An 18262-nucleotide genomic window follows, 5' to 3' on the forward strand; every position below is an offset into this window, starting at 1 on the left:
ATTTCTGCCTCCATTTATTGTTTCGTATTAAGATAATTTAATTCAAATTTAATCAATATTTTTATCTCTGCCGAGAATGTGTGCTGCTGAATTCAATTAGAATTAACAGATTCCTGATTTGGCAATAGTTTGTCATAGAGATTCTACGTTTCAATTTTCAAAACTTTTGTTGGTAAAAGAACCTCTGCGATCATAAATATTTTATTACCAAAATCAAGTCACTTTTATAGCGTGAATTATTAGAGGCATAGCCACTTTAGATAATGTCTACAATGATTTGATACACGGATTTGTATAAAAGCACGAAAAGGTCTGCTAGGAAATCAAGTTGTACATCCAGCATGAAGGTGTTCATTACTCTATTGGCTTTGGCTGTTGCCTCTGCCTCGGCTTACGAGGAGGTGATCCACAACAAGGATATCACCAAGGTGAACAAGATCGAGGGTCGCATTACCAACGGATACCCAGCCTACGAGGGAAAGGCTCCCTACACCGTCGGTCTCGGCTTCAGCGGTGGCTGGTGGTGCGGTGGTTCCATCATCTCCAACACCTGGGTCCTTACTGCTGAGCACTGCACTGGCAGCGCCGACTCCGTCACCGTCTACTTCGGTGCCACATGGCGCACCAACGCCCAGTACACCCACTGGGTTAGCCGCAACGACATGATCAACCACAACTCAGCTGATATCGCCCTGATCCGCATTCCCCATGTGGACTTCTGGCACATGGTCAACAAGGTTGAGCTGCCCAGCTACAACGATCGTTACAACGACTACAACGGATGGTGGGCTGTTGCGTGCGGCTGGGGTGGTACCTATGATGGCTCTCCTCTGCCCGATTGGTTGCAGTGCGTCGACTTGCAGGTCATCCACAACTCTGAGTGCGCCCAGACCTATGGCGGTCTTATTCAGGACAACATCATCTGTGTGAGAACTCCCGACGGAAAGTCCACCTGCGGTGGTGACTCTGGTGGTCCTCTGGTTTCCCACGACGGCAACAAACTTATTGGTGTTACCAACTGGGTGTCTGCTGCTGGCTGCCAATCTGGTCATCCATCTGGCTTCCAGCGTGTCACTTACCATTTGGACTGGATCCGTGACCATACTGGCATTGCTTATTAAATAGCCATAGCTTCATTAATAATAAACAAAAAATATCATTTTAAATAGAAAATAATTTTGTAGAGCATTACCATAGTGAACATACAAAATTCGGGAAGAACCTCATATGGTTGGGTCTAGACTCTAGACATCAAGATTATGAAGCAGGTCTTATCAAAAATTGTAAGGAAAAATCTCGCAGCATTTGTGAATGAGTTTAGAACATGAATATGAGTAAATCTTCGATAAGTGCAATCTGAAATTCTCCCTGTACAGTTAAAATATATGAAGCTCAGAAGCTTTAAATATCATTTTAGTTAATGAACTGAAGATTAGATTATAACCTCAAGTGAGTCGAACGTTAAAGTGGTTGATCAAAGTGTACTGTAGGATTTGTGGAGTAGTCCTGAGTTACAATATGTATGTGAAGTCTGGGACTACTGGTTGCTGGCAACGTTAAAATTTGCAAACCGAATTTCAATACTAATTTCAAAGTACTAGAACAATTTTTAAGAATAAGTCATATATTTTATTCTAAATTTTTGTGCCTTCCAACTCCTATTGATGGAAAATTCCACTTTGTGAGTGTTTTTAGGGGACTTGCGAAGTTTAATTACTGTTCTGTGTATACCTTAAACGTTCTATAAGCTAAACTTATTATTGAAGTGTAAGTGATTACAATTGGAGTGAAAGGATTAAAAAATTATTTTTTAAATGCATTTGTTTTTATTGAATAAGAATTTAGTAGGAGATGCCAGTGTTGTCACGAATCCAATCCAAGTAACCAGTGACACGAGTGAAACCGGCGGGGTAACCAGCTGTGCATCCATCCCCATGACCGAAGGATGTGATGCCAACAATGCGGCTGCCGTCGTGTGTAACCAATGGACCACCAGAGTCACCACCGCAAGTGGACTTGCCACCAGATGTGCTGATGCAGATGGTGTTGTCGATAACAGTGCCACCGCCGTAAATGTTGCGGCATTCGTCGTTGCTGATGATCTGGACATCGACACAGTTGAGGTAGTTGTGCATGCCACTGTCGGTTGAGATGGCGCCCCAGCCGGAAGCAACAGCCCACCAGCCGTTGTAGTCGTTGTAGCGATCGTTGTAGCTGGGCAGCTCAACCTTGTTCACCAAGCTCCAGAAGTCCACATGAGGTGTGCGGATGAGGGCAATGTCATTGTTCAACTGGTTGTTGTAGTTGGGGTGACGGATTTGATCGTTTCCACTGACCCAGTGAGTGTACTGTGCCTCGTGACGGAAGCTGGCACCATAATAGATGGTCACACCGGAACCATCATTAATGCAATGTCCGGCAGTCATCACCCAGGTGTTTCCAATGATTGAACCACCGCACCACCAGCCACCGTCAAAGCCAAGACCAACAATGTAGGGGACCTTACCCTCATAAGCTGGATACCCATTGGTAATGCGACCATCAATGCTGTGGGTCTTGGGCATATCCATAACCTTAACAGGTTTGCTGATGCCGGTGGGCACAGCGTTGGCTACGGCCACCGCAAGGACTAGGAACACGAACAGTTTCATTTTTGAAGAGAAACTCATAACATTTTGAAATTTCTATTTGCTTTTATACATTTTCAAATCTTATCACAGATTAATAAATTTTCCATTGTAATCACGGCTCATAAATTTTCTTTGGGTTTTACTAGGTTCTAGACAGGTCTAATCTAATTAGTGAGACAATGAGTCTCGAAGGGGCTCGTCTAATAGGTCGAATTTCAAATATAGAAATATAAATATATAAGTATGTTCAGAAAATAAGTATTAAAAAAAAAAAAAATCGACTGTATGATTTAATTTCAATTAAACACTTTTTTTTTCTTAAATCTGTATAATTTTTTTTATAACTATTTCCTACGTTTATTGCGAAACTAACTAAATATACACATTTTGAATTGTTATGTCCGTTAATTGATCTATCAGAAAAAGCTACGAATCTATTTAAAATGATAATTCATCTCGATTGTTCTACTCATATTAACAATTAAGCGTATTTCATATTTTGTGGATCCACAGGACCTTCCTACAAGGTTCCTTGTATAACATATATATATATATATATATATATAGTATATTAATATATAATATATAGTATTGTAAGAATTTACACATAATATGATTTATTGTTAGTATTTTTTTTGTTTTAAGGTATAACTTGTCAAGCTGCCAATAAGATAGCAGAACACCTGTTAAATAATAAAATTTACAAATTTAAAATAAATAAATAAATAAATTATTTTGTGGGTTTCAATTTTTTTAGGGATATGTATTTTGAAATTTGAATAGTTTCCGCTAATGGTTTATAATCAAAGCAATAAGTATGAACTTTGTGAATGTGTATGAATAGCAATATGTAAGTTACTATGGTTGACAAAAAGACAGTAAATACTATATTTTGAATAATTTGGTATATTTTGACCATTCATATACTGATTATAAGCTGGTTTATTGTTAGATTATTTTATTGTATTTTTGATGTGGGAATGATATTATATGATTTTAATCAAGCTATAGATTTTATTATATTATATATTTTATAGTATATATTTTTCGAATAATCCTACTTGTTTGCTGGTTCTTGTTACAGGTTATATTTGTTTACCTAATGGCCTAAACCTGGTAACACATCATGAGAAGCTATGAGTAGTCGTGTGCATTATTTCATTACTTTAGAAGTGCCCCTTGAAGTACTGATTAGGATTTTTAAAATGGGCGTGAATACTCGTAAATTTATTAATTTGCTATCTATTCTTTTCGTGCGGCAACTAATTATTTTATCGCGGCTCTGATTTTACCTAAGTATATTCACAACTATACTTGAGATTAAGAATAGTATAAAAGGGGTATGGGTTTGATTTATTGCTATCAGTTGTCGCCTTAACTTCAACATGAAGACGTTTATTGTTTTGGCCCTGGCTATCGCAGCAGTTGCTGCCGAAACCATTGAGCAGGTGCATCCCAAGGATCTGCCACAATCCCTGAAGCTCGAGGGACGCATTACCAACGGCTACCCAGCCTACGAGGGCAAGGCTCCCTACACTGTTGGCCTGAGCTTCAACGGTTGGTGGTGCGGTGGTTCCATCATTGCTCACGACTGGGTGCTGACTGCTGCTCACTGCACCAACGGTGCCAGCTCTGTGACCATCTACTACGGTGCCACCTGGCGTACCAACGCCCAGTTCACCCACTCGGTTGGCAGCGGCAACTTCATCCAGAACCACAACTGGCCCAACAACAATGGCAACGATATCGCTTTGATCCGCACTCCCCATGTCGACTTCTGGAGCATGGTCAACAAGGTTGAGCTGCCCAGCTACAACGATCGCTACAACATGTACGATGGCTGGTGGGCTGTTGCCTGCGGCTGGGGCATCACCTCCGATGGCGGTTCCCAACCCGACTGGATGCAGTGCGTCGACTTGCAGATCATTAGCAACAGCCAATGCTCTCAGACCTATGGCAACCAACCCGATGGCATTCTCTGCGTTTCCACTCCCGGCGGCAAGTCCACCTGCTCTGGCGACTCTGGTGGCCCATTGGTGCTCCACGACGGCGGCAAACTTGTTGGTGTTACTTCCTGGGTATCTGGCGCTGGCTGCACCGCTGGTCTTCCATCTGGATTCACCCGTGTCACCAACCAACTCGACTGGATCCGTGACAACTCTGGTGTTGCTTACTATTAGGCTATTACTTGATATATTAAAAACGAATAAAATGAGCATTTCGAAAGAGATGTAATAACGAATAATATATTTCTGCCTCCATTTATTGTTTCGTATTAAGATAATTTAATTCAAATTTAATCAATATTTTTATCTCTGCCGAGAATGTGTGCTGCTGAATTCAATTAGAATTAACAGATTCCTGATTTGGCAATAGTTTGTCATAGAGATTCTACGTTTCAATTTTCAAAACTTTTGTTGGTAAAAAGAACCTCTGCGATCATAAATATTTTATTACCAAAATCAAGTCACTTTTATAGCGTGAATTATTAGAGGCATAGCCACTTTAGATAATGTCTACAATGATTTGATACACGGATTTGTATAAAAGCACGAAAAGGTCTGCTAGGAAATCAAGTTGTACATCCAGCATGAAGGTGTTCATTACTCTATTGGCTTTGGCTGTTGCCTCTGCCTCGGCTTACGAGGAGGTGATCCACAACAAGGATATCACCAAGGTGAACAAGATCGAGGGTCGCATTACCAACGGATACCCAGCCTACGAGGGAAAGGCTCCCTACACCGTCGGTCTCGGCTTCAGCGGTGGCTGGTGGTGCGGTGGTTCCATCATCTCCAACACCTGGGTCCTTACTGCTGAGCACTGCACTGGCAGCGCCGACTCCGTCACCGTCTACTTCGGTGCCACATGGCGCACCAACGCCCAGTACACCCACTGGGTTAGCCGCAACGACATGATCAACCACAACTCAGCTGATATCGCCCTGATCCGCATTCCCCATGTGGACTTCTGGCACATGGTCAACAAGGTTGAGCTGCCCAGCTACAACGATCGTTACAACGACTACAACGGATGGTGGGCTGTTGCGTGCGGCTGGGGTGGTACCTATGATGGCTCTCCTCTGCCCGATTGGTTGCAGTGCGTCGACTTGCAGGTCATCCACAACTCTGAGTGCGCCCAGACCTATGGCGGTCTTATTCAGGACAACATCATCTGTGTGAGAACTCCCGACGGAAAGTCCACCTGCGGTGGTGACTCTGGTGGTCCTCTGGTTTCCCACGACGGCAACAAACTTATTGGTGTTACCAACTGGGTGTCTGCTGCTGGCTGCCAATCTGGTCATCCATCTGGCTTCCAGCGTGTCACTTACCATTTGGACTGGATCCGTGACCATACTGGCATCGCTTACTAGATGACTAAATGGCTTCAATAATAATAAACAACACATATAATGTTAAAAAGAAATTATTTTTTTTTAGAGCATTGTCATATGTTAGTGTATTCAGAATTTCGGGAAGAAGCTTATAAAACATTCCCATTGAACTTTGAGAGACCTTGAGACTTCTTATTCGCAGAAGTTGCGTGTAGACTCTAGACATAAAGATTGTGCAGTATGTCTTATCAAAAAGTTTAGGAAAAAATATCGCGGTTTTTGTGAATGAGTTTAAAACAAGAATATGAGTAAATCTTTTTCTAGTGCAATCGGTAATATACCCTGCAGAAATAAAATTTAGTTTATAAGCTATAATTATCAGTTCAGGTATTGAATTGAAGATAAGATAACGAACTCAAATGTATAAAACTTTGAAGTGGACATGATAATTACAATAAAATTTGTTTTTAAGGTACACAACAAAAATATCTGGGATAAACACGGAGAAATTAATCGGAACACGTCTGAGCTTGCAGAAGTAATTTTAAAGTAAGAAGTAAGAAACGTACAGTCGAGTTTGTCTGACTGTGCGATACCCGTTATAGGTTTTCAATAAAATTAATTTATCATTTAATGTAATTTGATATATTTATATACTACTATTTTCAAAATATAGAAAAGAGTATAAAAGGTTAAAATTAAGTTCCGGCAGCAGCAGACGTTTTTTGACATACAAAATTATTTCTTCAATAACTTGTAAGATTTTGTGATGGCAACCAAACTTTCAGGAATCAGATTGTAGGTTGTAGTTATTAATGTATGATGCGTGGCTCCAGCTTTAAAATTTCACATGACTTTTCGATTAGCGGGTGCGAAAGTGGGACTGGCAAAAATCATCTGAGCTGATAATCAAGAATATATATATTTTTTATGAGGTCGAAATAGGAAACCTAAGTATTTTAATAATTATGTTCTGCGAAAGGCTAATTAATTGTTTCAACAGTTATGTGCATCTCTATACCTCATGATGGAAGATTCCACTTTATGAGTGCATTTTAAAGAAGACTTTTGAACTTCGATTACTATTCGATGATCCACTTAAAGGCTTTTCATATCAGCTATACTTATTATTGGAGTGGAAGTGATTTCAATTGAAGTGCAAGGATTAGTAGAATTTTGTTTTTGAAATGCTTTTAGTTTTTATTTAGATATAATTTAGTAGGAGATGCCAGTGTTATCACGGATCCAATCCAAGTAACCAGTGACACGAGTGAAACCGGCGGGTTGACCAGCAGTGCAGCCATCCCAATGACCGAAGGATGTGATGCCAACAATGCGGCTGCCGTCGTGTGTAACCAATGGACCACCAGAGTCACCGTTGCAAGTGCCTTTGCCACCGGAGGTGTTGATGCAGATGGTGTTATCGATGACATAGCCACCGCCGAAAACGTTGCGGCATTCGTCGTTGCTGATGATCTGGACATCGACACAGTTGAGGTAGTTGTGCATGCCACTGCCATTTGAGATGGCGCCCCAGCCGGAAGCAACAGCCCACCAGCCGTTGTAGTCGTTGTAGCGATCGTTGTAGCTGGGCAGCTCAACCTTGTTCACCAAGCTCCAGAAGTCCACATGAGGTGTGCGGATGAGGGCAATATCGTTGTTCAACTGATCGTTGTAGTTGGGATGACGGATTTGATCGTTTCCACTGACCCAGTGAGTGTACTGTGCCTCGTGACGGAAGCTGGCACCGTAGTAGATTCTCACACCGGAGCCATCATTAATGCAATGTCCAGCAGTCAGCACCCAGGTGTTTCCAATGATGGAACCACCGCACCACCAGCCACCGTCGAAGCTAAGACCAACAATGTAGGGGACCTTACCCTCATAGGCAGGATACCCATTGGTAATACGACCATCAATGGTGGGGGTCTTCGGCATGTCCATAACCTTAAGAGGTTTGTTGATGCCGGTGGGCACAGCGTTGGCTGCGGCCAGCGCAAAGGCTAAGAACACGAACAGTTTCATTTTCGAAGAGAAACTCATAACATTTTGAAATTTCCCTTTGCTTTTATTCTTTTTCAAAATCTAATCATATTATTTTAATCGCGGCTCATAAATTTTCTTCTAGTTTTATTTGAGTCTATTTAGTTATAATCTAATAAATGGTTCGGTGAGTCCCAAAGAGGGCTTGTCTAGTAGGTCGAATTTCAAAATATTACGCAGCTCCTTCGACGATTTTGACAATAAAAACATGTAAGAAAGCTACAGTCGAGTGTACTCGGCTGTGAGATACCCGCTACCCAATTTGATTAAAAACTATGTATTTTGGGGTATTATTCTCAAAATATACCGAATATACTGGAAATATACTAAAAATATACCAAATGGTATATTTGGTATATCGATATAGTACACCATTCAAAATATACCATAGACGGCACAATGTACCAGATTGTCGGCCAAAGCAATTAAGACCCCTAGTAATAAGTAGGCGTTTTTGCCCATATAAAAGTATTTCTTTAATAACTTCCACAATTTTTATCTGATCGCAACCAAATTTTCAGGAATCATAACTACTATAGTAGTTATTGTAAATTCGTAACTCTAGCTTTAAAATTAGACTTGTTATTCGTTTTATTTGATTTTCGGGGGCGGAAGTGAGCGTGGCAAAAATTTTAAACAAACTTGATCTGCGTGCAAACATAACAAATGCAGTCGAAAAAAATTATAGCTCTATCTCTTATAGTCTCTGAGATCTAGGTGTTCATACGGACAGACGGACAGACATACAGACAGACAGACACACAGACGGACATGGCTAGATCGTCTCGGCTGTTGACGCTGATCAAGAATATATATACTTTATAGGGTCGGAGATGCCTCCTTCTACCTGTTACATACATTTCCTCTCGGCACAAAGTTATAATTCCCTTCTACCCTATGGGTAGCGGGTATATTGAATATCATTGCTTGAGTGTTAATTATTCTATCGGATGAACTAAGATTCTATATTAATATTATATCAATAATAATTTGATGGGTTTTTGTCGGACATATTTGTTGTTACAATTTACTAAGGGTATCTTGAATTTATTTATGTCTCCGCTAATGGAATATCAACAAAGTAATAAATATAATCGTTTACAGATATTGCATTGCGCATCAACAGGATGTATAATCGGCATCACATTGTAAATCTGCCTAAAGTCTGGGCACTATTTTAACTATTGGCACCCTGATATTTTGGCAGCTTACTGATAATAGTCATATAAATAAAAAATACTGTATCTATTGCCCTTTTCATTCATTATCTTTTTCTAGCATAATCTTTAAGACCGGATGCGGTTATTACTGATGAACAAAGCGCTCAGGTCGAAAAAGCTTCGGTCGTATATTGATATTGATGCCAAATCATTGGCTATCTTATCATTTAAATGTACTCAGCTTACCAAAGCTTTATGATCGTGTTATCTGTGCAAATAAATTAAAGTATTTAACCAAGTCATCAAACAAAGTGCCACACGCTACTTTGAATGATAACACATGAGTACTGAGTAAGAATATGAGCAGAAGGCGGTCGATGTACAGACTTCTCGATATTATTATCGTTATCGATATATTCAACTTCATTTGAATGTATCGAACAAAAATGCTTATCTCTCGCTTATTGTAAATATGAAAGAGAAGCATTGTCAAAGGAAATTATAAATTTTGATAAAGTCAAGCAACTTAGTGTGCAGCCACAAAAAAAATGCCAATCATGCTATGCTTAGGGTGTTTCTAATAATAGGGATTTCTGTTTATTGGGAGGTTATTAAGTATTTGATTAAAATACATATAATCTAAATACATTGTATTGAAAAAGGGATTACATTGTCTAATTATATTGTTTCTAATTAAACTTTTCCAGACATACTACAAACTAAAGTGTCTACTACACGCTTCTGAAATACAATTTGGTTTTCAATTACCTATTCTATTATCAATGGTCGTTCATAGACCACTTTCATTACGTGTTTGAGTACCCTTTATTGATTGATCAGCTTCTATGGGTGTGACTATGAGCATTAACGTATGTGTATGCATAGACGTTATGCTTTTTTATATCTCTTCCCTTTTTGATTACTAATTGGTTTATCTCGGCTACGATAACCTTTAAGCATAAGCCCACATATACTTTTGACATTGAGAAAAAGTATAAAAGAGTAGTGATTTTGATTTATGGTTATAAGTTTTTGCTTCAACTTCAACATGAAGACTTTCATCGTATTAGCCCTGGCTATCGCAGCAGTTGCTGCCGAAACCATTGAGCAGGTGCATCCCAAGGATCTGCCACAATCCCTGAAGCTCGAGGGACGCATTACCAACGGCTACCCAGCCTACGAGGGCAAGGCTCCCTACACTGTTGGCCTGAGCTTCAACGGTTGGTGGTGCGGTGGTTCCATCATTGCTCACGACTGGGTGCTGACTGCTGCTCACTGCACCAACGGTGCCAGCTCTGTGACCATCTACTACGGTGCCACCTGGCGTACCAACGCCCAGTTCACCCACTCGGTTGGCAGCGGCAACTTCATCCAGAACCACAACTGGCCCAACAACAATGGCAACGATATCGCTTTGATCCGCACTCCCCATGTCGACTTCTGGAGCATGGTCAACAAGGTTGAGCTGCCCAGCTACAACGATCGCTACAACATGTACGATGGCTGGTGGGCTGTTGCCTGCGGCTGGGGTCTTACTTCTGATGGCGGTTCCCAACCCGACTGGATGCAGTGCGTCGACTTGCAGATCATTAGCAACAGCCAATGCTCTCAGACCTATGGCAACCAACCCGATGGCATTCTCTGCGTTTCCACTCCCGGCGGCAAGTCCACCTGCTCTGGCGACTCTGGTGGCCCATTGGTGCTCCACGACGGCGGCAAACTTGTTGGTGTTACTTCCTGGGTATCTGGCGCTGGCTGCACCGCTGGTCTTCCATCTGGATTCACCCGTGTCACCAACCAACTTGACTGGATCCGTGACAACTCTGGTGTTGCTTACTATTAAGCTATTTCTTGAGTCTTCTACAACTTTAAAAAGAAAAACATATATCAAATAAGTATCTCGAGAGAGATGTTATTACGATATGTCTAGTTACCTTTTTCATTTAAATAATTATAATATTATTGATTATAATTACAATAAAGAAGAAATAGGATTTATACAGGAAAAAACAATATATATGATATATTTATTTGTTTCTTATAAGTAAAGAAGACTTAGTTTAAGAAATTTGTCTTCGCAAGGGCTGATCTTTTTACTATTAATTTGCAAATGAACTGACAGCTTTAGGAAGATGGCAGTAGTAAAGAAAACAAAAAAAGCTGAAGCCGAGGGATGTTTTTAAGTAAATATTTCCAGTAATAAGCATTAAGACGGCGTGTCAAGGAACATATACGAATATATGTATATTGCATTTTCTGGGCATTGCTGTTTACTCATTCTCATATAGTATCTTCAGTATTTAAATAGTCAAATCTTTATTTTATTAAAATGAACTATTACGGTCATATACTTTCTATTATCAAATTGATAAATCCAATTCTATACGGCGCATTATTTATTGTTAGGCGACTCGTTTACTTCAAGATAATGTTTACAATGTCTCACAATTGGTATAAAAGCGCAAACTAATTCCCCTCAACCAACAAGTTCTACATCCAGCATGAAGGTGTTCATAACTATCTTGGCTTTGGCCATTGCCTCTGCATCTGGCGCCGCGGTGCCCTCCGCTGTGGAGAAAGCCGTTAACCTGAAGGATATTTCCGGCCGTATTACCAACGGATACCCAGCCTATGAGGGCAAGGCTCCCTACACTGTCGGTCTGGGCTTCAGCGGTGGTTGGTGGTGCGGTGGTTCCATCATCTCCAACACCTGGGTCCTTACTGCTGAGCACTGCACCAGCAGCGCTGAGTCCGTCACCGTCTACTTCGGTGCCACATGGCGCACCAACGCCCAGTACACTCACTGGGTTAGCCGCAATGACATCATCAACCATGGATCCGCCGATATCGCTTTGATCCGCATTCCCCATGTCGATTTCTGGCACATGGTCAACAAGGTTGAGCTGCCCAGCTACAACGATCGCTACAACGACTACAACGGATGGTGGGCTGTTGCCTGCGGCTGGGGTGGCACCTATGATGGCTCTCCTCTGCCCGATTGGTTGCAGTGCGTCGACTTGCAGGTTATTTCCAACAACGAGTGCGCTCAGACCTACGGCACTGGCACCGTTAGGGATAACATCATCTGTGTGAGGACTCCCGATGGCAAGTCCACTTGCAACGGTGACTCTGGCGGTCCATTGGTTTCCCACGATGGCAACAAATTGATTGGTGTTACCAACTTCGGTACTTCCTCCTGCACATCTGGAGCCCCAGCTGGTTTCCAACGTGTCACCTACCACTTGGACTGGATCCGTGACCACACTGGCATTTCTTACTAATAAGCTTTAGCTTCAATAAAAATATAGTACATTTACAAAAAATTGATTTGTTTTTTCTATGGGCTAGAGTTATTGGTCGAACTGTTATACAGCACTTAGGTTGCTTAAACGCTGCAATTTGAAAACCTGCGACATCTAGCTCTTACTTCTTGGTGTGCTTGTTATTAGTTTATTGTTATTAGTTTATTGTTATTAGTTTATTATTATTAAAATAATTATAAAAATGTATTTCTAGATAAAAAATAAAAGTAAAACAAATACTTATGTTTTGTTATTTGTCTTTAGTGATTTTGTATTCTTGTGTAAAATTTTCAGCCTTCCACTGTATCCTCTCGCGATTTTTATTAACAAACCTGTAAGGTTTTTTCAGTGTTTCGAGAAACAAATATAATTTGAATTAAAATTAAATTTTGAAAAGAAAAACAATATATAAAAATATTTCATATATGTAATGGCAATTTCAAAAGAATTCCTGAGAGCATCTACGGATAGAGTTGAACCCCGGGTCTGCGATCTACCCTAGTCAATATTGAGCAGTAGAATACTGAAACTAAAATTATATTTGAAAAGTTCAATTTGTTATTAGGATTCGAGCCGGATTTCCCGCAGACTATTGCTGATTGTAGCTTAATTTGTATTTAATATGTGAATATAGATAGTTAAAATGTTATTATTTATTCGTCGCTTGAATTTAATATTGACTTTACACTGCAGTCTTAGGAAGGTTTTACCAATACTTTGTCTTTGTCACTAAGAATGCACTGACACAGTTTTCTATTAATGGCATTGAATTAGCCTGATAAAATCAATAATGAGGAGTGGACTTTGTCTTATTTGAAAATTGTTAACACATAACTCAATACAGATTATAGTGTTTACAGCACTCTTAATTGTCTATCTTCCACTTGTCAATTCTTTGTTTTATTAAATTGAACTTTGCGATTATAAATCCAATTTTATCGCATTCAATAAACCACTTGTGTATGGTAAATAATTTATTAGGTCATTGCTCATTTACTTCAAGATAAGGTTAACAATGTTTTGCATTTGGTATAAAAGCGCAAACTTATTCCCCTCAATCAACAAGTTGTACATCCAGCATGAAGGTGTTCATAACTATCTTGGCTTTGGCTATTGCCTCTGCATCTGGCGCCGCGGTGCCCTCCGCTGTGGAGAAAGCCGTTAACTTAAAGGATATTTCCGGCCGTATTACCAACGGATACCCAGCCTACGAAGGCAAGGCTCCCTACACTGTCGGTCTGGGCTTCAGCGGTGGTTGGTGGTGCGGTGGTTCCATCATCTCCAACACCTGGGTCCTTACTGCTGAGCACTGCACCAGCAGCGCTGAGTCCGTCACAGTCTACTTCGGTGCCACATGGCGCACCAACGCCCAGTACACTCACTGGGTTAGCCGCAATGACATCATCAACCATGGATCCGCCGATATCGCTTTGATCCGCATTCCCCATGTCGATTTCTGGCATATGGTCAACAAGGTTGAGCTGCCCAGCTACAACGATCGCTACAACGACTACAACGGATGGTGGGCTGTTGCCTGCGGCTGGGGTGGCACCTATGATGGCTCTCCTCTGCCCGACTGGCTCCAGTGCGTCGACTTGCAGGTTATTTCCAACAACGAGTGCGCTCAGACCTACGGCACTGGCACCGTTAGGGATAACATCATCTGTGTGAGGACTCCCGATGGCAAGTCCACTTGCAACGGTGACTCTGGCGGTCCACTGGTTTCCCACGATGGCAACAAATTGATTGGTGTTACCAACTTCGGTACTTCCTCCTGCACATCTGGAGCCCCAGCTGGTTTCCAACGTGTCACCTACCACTTGGACTGGATCCGTGACCACACTGGCATTTCTTACTAATAAGCTTTAGCTTCAATAAAAACTTAGTTGATTCAAAATTATATGTTTATTATGATTTGGGAAATTAATGTGTTCGGGATAATGCTGGATTTTTTGTTTTCCTCATTTATTATTTAATTTTATTGACAAAAATAAAGATTCATATATAAATGCAAAATGCAATTATTAATCCTGAAATCATTTAAATATCGATTTTTAAATAATTTCTTTATCCCCTCAACAAATTACAAGGAAATATAAATGAAAATATTAATGAAATTTGTACTTTCTCATCTATTTAAAGAAAGATAAACAAAACTGTAAAGTCCAACTTCTTGATTTTTTTATAGGCAACATTTTGTGTAAGTGCGAAATGAATATGCAAAATCTGAAGTTTACGATCCATTATTTATACATTCAAAAGGATTTGTATATCGTCCCTATGTATCTGAATCATGCCTCAGAGCTCTACTAAAATTTCCTTTAAATTGGAACGGTGCGGGCTTTATACTGTTTTTTTTTTTAATGAAAAATGTGGCAGCACTCTGCCTTAAATATCGATTACTATCGATAGAACCTTTTATCTAATGTACGCAAACGAAAATAAAGCGATTTGCATTGTGAATGGCAAACAAAATTCAAAAAGGTGGCATTGGTTCTTCAAAAACACCTTTTGCGATATGTGGCAACAATTAATTACTTTATTAAAGAGAAAAATTTCCTAATTGCACAGTAACAAACATTACGGCCAAATTAAAAAAAAATTATTGATCTTCTGTTAATTGTTAAAACTATATAAACATATTAAATAATGAAGCAATATTATGTATTCATATACATGAATATGAGTGCTGCTCATGACTTCATTCTGACTTCACCGAGATCGTTAACCTTTCTTAAAATTGTCGAACGCCCATTATTTTAAAAAAATTCACATTTGTATGCATGTATATTAGTTTCTAATTGCAAATAACATAGATTTGAAAAAACAGCCTAGCTCTTATGGATTTTAGCGGAATAACTATTAAAATATTTTTTATTGAAATTCCCATAAACATAGTCTAGTGGCATGCAGTATCTGTGGTTATATCGAAAATTGGCACGTACATATGTACATTGTACGTAATTTCATTTATACATAGGCCAATGGGGACATTGATAAACTGGCCCTAATTCTGTCAAGTTTTGCTTCAATCAATTAAGATTTTGTTTATCATCTTACTAAGATCTACAGCAACTCTAAAATCTTCGAATTGAAGATATATAGTAATTCACACACCAAAGTTTTGATGTTGAAGATCAAAACTTTGAGTTAAAAAGAGTCCCGCTCATCCTGAAGCTGGAATGTCATCAGCTCGGTTGGGTAAATAAAACTCTTAGGAAAATTAACTGACTAAATAAAATGCATTTTGTTTTTCAATTCATATGCTTTTTTAATTTCTCGTAAGTTGTTATAGCTTTTTAGTAAGAAATGCCAGTGTGCTCACGGATCCAGTCCAAGTGGTAGGTGACACGCTGGAAGCCAGAAGGATGGCCAGATTGGCAGCCAGCAGCAGACACCCAGTTGGTAACACCGATAAGCTTGTTGCCGTCGTGGGAAACCAGAGGACCACCAGAGTCACCACCGCAGGTGGACTTGCCATCGGGAGTCCTCACACAGATGATGCTGTCGGTAACAGTGCCAGTGCCGTAGGTCTGAGCGCACTCGCTGTTAGAAATAACCTGCAAGTCTACGCACTGAAGCCAGTCGGGCAGAGGAGAGCCATCATAGGTGCCACCCCAGCCGCAAGCAACAGCCCACCAATTGTTGTAGTCGTTGTAGCGATCGTTGTAGCTAGGCAGCTCAACCTTGTTGACCATGCTCCAGAAGTCCACATGAGGGATGCGGATCAGAGAAATATCCTTTGATCCGTGGTTGATCATGTCGTTGCGGCTAACGTAGTGAGTGTACTGGGCATTGGTACGCCATGTGGCACCGAAGTAGACGGTGACGGCCTCGGCGCTGCCAGTGCAGTGCTCAGCAGTAAGGACCCAAGTGTTGGAGATGATGGAACCACCGCACCACCAGCCACCGCTGAAGCCGAGACCGACAGTGTAGGGAGCCTTGCCCTCGTAGGCTGGGTAGCCGTTGGTAATGCGACCCTCGATCTTGTTCACCTTGGTGATATCCTTGTTGTGGATCACCTCCTCGTAAGCCGAGGCAGAGGCAACAGCCAAAGCCAGTAGAGTAATAAACACCTTCATGTTGTAGACAACTTGTGTATTTCTGAGCCGTTGGCCAAGTTTTTATACTATTTCTGGTTGCAAAAAGTTGCAAATACTTTAGTCTTATCGCGTAATTTGGAAGGAACATAAATATTTTATTGGTTCAATAAAACTATCTGATTAATGTGATTTAGGTCGTTAGAAACTATCTTACTCTTTCGTATATACGTGCCGATAGAAATTGTTTTTATCTTCAAAATTTGATTTACAGTTTGTTTTGTTTTGCATTTCAAATCCAATGCTGCTCTGCAATAGGCTCAAAACACTAAAAACGGAAGACTTTACTTATTGGTAGCTTTTATTTTAATGGATCACTATAAACTTTCAAAAATTATAAATTTTACAAAAATAAATAATCAATCAAAAAGTATGGGTTTAAAAAATGAAGAGCAGTTTTTCAGTAATAAGTCTATCTAAACAACCAGTTAGGCAATTAGACAATTTTAGAATACTATTTATACCCATTACCAATACGGTATGGTAACTTTGTGCCTCCATAAAATGTTTGTAACAGGCAAAGGAAGGTATCTCTCACCATAAAAAGTATACATGTATATACTTGATCAGCGTCAACAGCCGATAATGCGATGTCCGTCCGTCCGGCTGTAGGTCCGTTCGCATGAAAACCTCGATCTCAGAAACTATAAGAGATAGAAATTTAATTTTTGTTCGACAGCATGTTTGCACGCAGGTCAAGTTTGTTTCAAATGTTCGCCATGCCCACTTCCGCCGCCTCATATTGATAAAATCGAATAATTATGTGGTACTACTTCAATACAACAAATATAGCCCTAAGTATATTTTTAGTATTTTTGCGGTTCAGTAATTTCGTATATTTTAAATTTAATATCGCATTGTTTTGCTTTCATTTAAAATGGGGAAAGCTGGTATCTCAAACTCAAATGTAGCTGTCTTACTTGTTTTATTGCATTGTTTATGTTTATACAATTTTTTAAACAATTAAAAATAAATGTCTATCATGTGTTGTCGACTGTGATGGATGTGCTACCCATTTCCAATAAAAATAAAACAGTTGTGCTCTATTGTTAAAATATACCAAAGTAGTATAGCGCAAAAATACCTCTGTAATATACATAAATACTATTACCCTTAGGATATACCAAAGAGTACCAAATAAACCAGATTGTCAACCAAGGTAATTAAGTCCCGCCAACAGTAGCCGGCGTCGGACATACAAAAAATTATTGCTTAAGTTACATGTTCGATTTTTATCTGATTGCAACAAAGGGAGCCATATAACATATAGTAGTAGTAGTAGTATATCCCTCAACAGAGACAACAATGATGATGAAATAGCCTCTGTTTATCTGCTTTTAAAGATTATGAAATAGCATTATCCACATAATATTCAGATATCTGAGATTCGATAAATCTATAATCTGAGAAATATAGAAGCTACTACTTTTAACCAGGTTCCATCTTTTTGATATCGAACAAATCGGATAATGATGGTAACTTTCAAGCTTGCGAGAATTTTGGTGTAGTAGTCTAAATTATTCCTAAAAATTTAGTAAGAATTTTATAGTGTTAAAATCCTGTGCAAGGTATGGCTTATGGTATTTTTAATTGTATATTTTAATATAACTAGAAAGTATGGTAAAAGTAGGAAAGTACTTTTGGGTAATTGTTGGTCGAATTGCCGGTAGCCGATAGCTTTTCAGGACATCAAGGT

General features: G+C 39.8%; 9 protein-coding genes across 9 annotated transcripts; 6 read left to right on the forward strand and 3 right to left on the reverse strand.

Annotated features, from left to right (window-relative positions):
• The first annotated feature begins 315 nt into the window (after nucleotides 1-315).
• On the forward strand, nucleotides 316-1140 carry LOC133844424 (serine protease 1-like). The gene has a single exon (XM_062278396.1). The coding sequence runs from the start codon at nucleotides 342-344 to the stop codon at nucleotides 1119-1121; it is 780 nt and encodes a 259-aa protein (XP_062134380.1). The 5' UTR covers nucleotides 316-341; the 3' UTR covers nucleotides 1122-1140.
• Nucleotides 1141-1803: 663 nt separating this feature from the next.
• Nucleotides 1804-2679, reverse strand: LOC133844623 (serine protease 1-like). Its single transcript, XM_062278702.1, has one exon. It carries the CDS (start codon nucleotides 2667-2669, stop codon nucleotides 1842-1844), a length of 828 nt encoding a protein of 275 aa, XP_062134686.1. The 5' UTR covers nucleotides 2670-2679; the 3' UTR covers nucleotides 1804-1841.
• A 1308-nt stretch (nucleotides 2680-3987) lies between these two features.
• LOC133843315 (serine protease 1-like) lies at nucleotides 3988-4877 on the forward strand. Its single transcript, XM_062276817.1, has one exon. It carries the CDS (start codon nucleotides 4016-4018, stop codon nucleotides 4808-4810), a length of 795 nt encoding a protein of 264 aa, XP_062132801.1. The 5' UTR covers nucleotides 3988-4015; the 3' UTR covers nucleotides 4811-4877.
• Nucleotides 4878-5194: 317 nt separating this feature from the next.
• On the forward strand, nucleotides 5195-6053 carry LOC133843316 (serine protease 1-like). Its single transcript, XM_062276818.1, has one exon. It carries the CDS (start codon nucleotides 5221-5223, stop codon nucleotides 5998-6000), a length of 780 nt encoding a protein of 259 aa, XP_062132802.1. The 5' UTR covers nucleotides 5195-5220; the 3' UTR covers nucleotides 6001-6053.
• A 1082-nt stretch (nucleotides 6054-7135) lies between these two features.
• On the reverse strand, nucleotides 7136-8005 carry LOC133841517 (serine protease 1-like). The gene has a single exon (XM_062274065.1). The coding sequence runs from the start codon at nucleotides 8002-8004 to the stop codon at nucleotides 7177-7179; it is 828 nt and encodes a 275-aa protein (XP_062130049.1). The 5' UTR covers nucleotide 8005; the 3' UTR covers nucleotides 7136-7176.
• Nucleotides 8006-10197: 2192 nt separating this feature from the next.
• On the forward strand, nucleotides 10198-11109 carry LOC133841519 (serine protease 1-like). The gene has a single exon (XM_062274066.1). It carries the CDS (start codon nucleotides 10213-10215, stop codon nucleotides 11005-11007), a length of 795 nt encoding a protein of 264 aa, XP_062130050.1. The 5' UTR covers nucleotides 10198-10212; the 3' UTR covers nucleotides 11008-11109.
• Nucleotides 11110-11636: 527 nt separating this feature from the next.
• Nucleotides 11637-12487, forward strand: LOC133841522 (serine protease 1-like). The gene has a single exon (XM_062274070.1). The coding sequence runs from the start codon at nucleotides 11666-11668 to the stop codon at nucleotides 12443-12445; it is 780 nt and encodes a 259-aa protein (XP_062130054.1). The 5' UTR covers nucleotides 11637-11665; the 3' UTR covers nucleotides 12446-12487.
• Nucleotides 12488-13530: 1043 nt separating this feature from the next.
• LOC133841521 (serine protease 1-like) lies at nucleotides 13531-14363 on the forward strand. Its single transcript, XM_062274068.1, has one exon. It carries the CDS (start codon nucleotides 13546-13548, stop codon nucleotides 14323-14325), a length of 780 nt encoding a protein of 259 aa, XP_062130052.1. The 5' UTR covers nucleotides 13531-13545; the 3' UTR covers nucleotides 14326-14363.
• Nucleotides 14364-15711: 1348 nt separating this feature from the next.
• Nucleotides 15712-16574, reverse strand: LOC133841520 (serine protease 1-like). The gene has a single exon (XM_062274067.1). The coding sequence runs from the start codon at nucleotides 16546-16548 to the stop codon at nucleotides 15766-15768; it is 783 nt and encodes a 260-aa protein (XP_062130051.1). The 5' UTR covers nucleotides 16549-16574; the 3' UTR covers nucleotides 15712-15765.
• Nucleotides 16575-18262: the final 1688 nt, after the last annotated feature.

This window comes from Drosophila sulfurigaster, chromosome 3, assembly GCF_023558435.1.
Source record: "Drosophila sulfurigaster albostrigata strain 15112-1811.04 chromosome 3, ASM2355843v2, whole genome shotgun sequence".
Classification (NCBI taxonomy): domain Eukaryota; kingdom Metazoa; phylum Arthropoda; class Insecta; order Diptera; family Drosophilidae; genus Drosophila; species Drosophila sulfurigaster.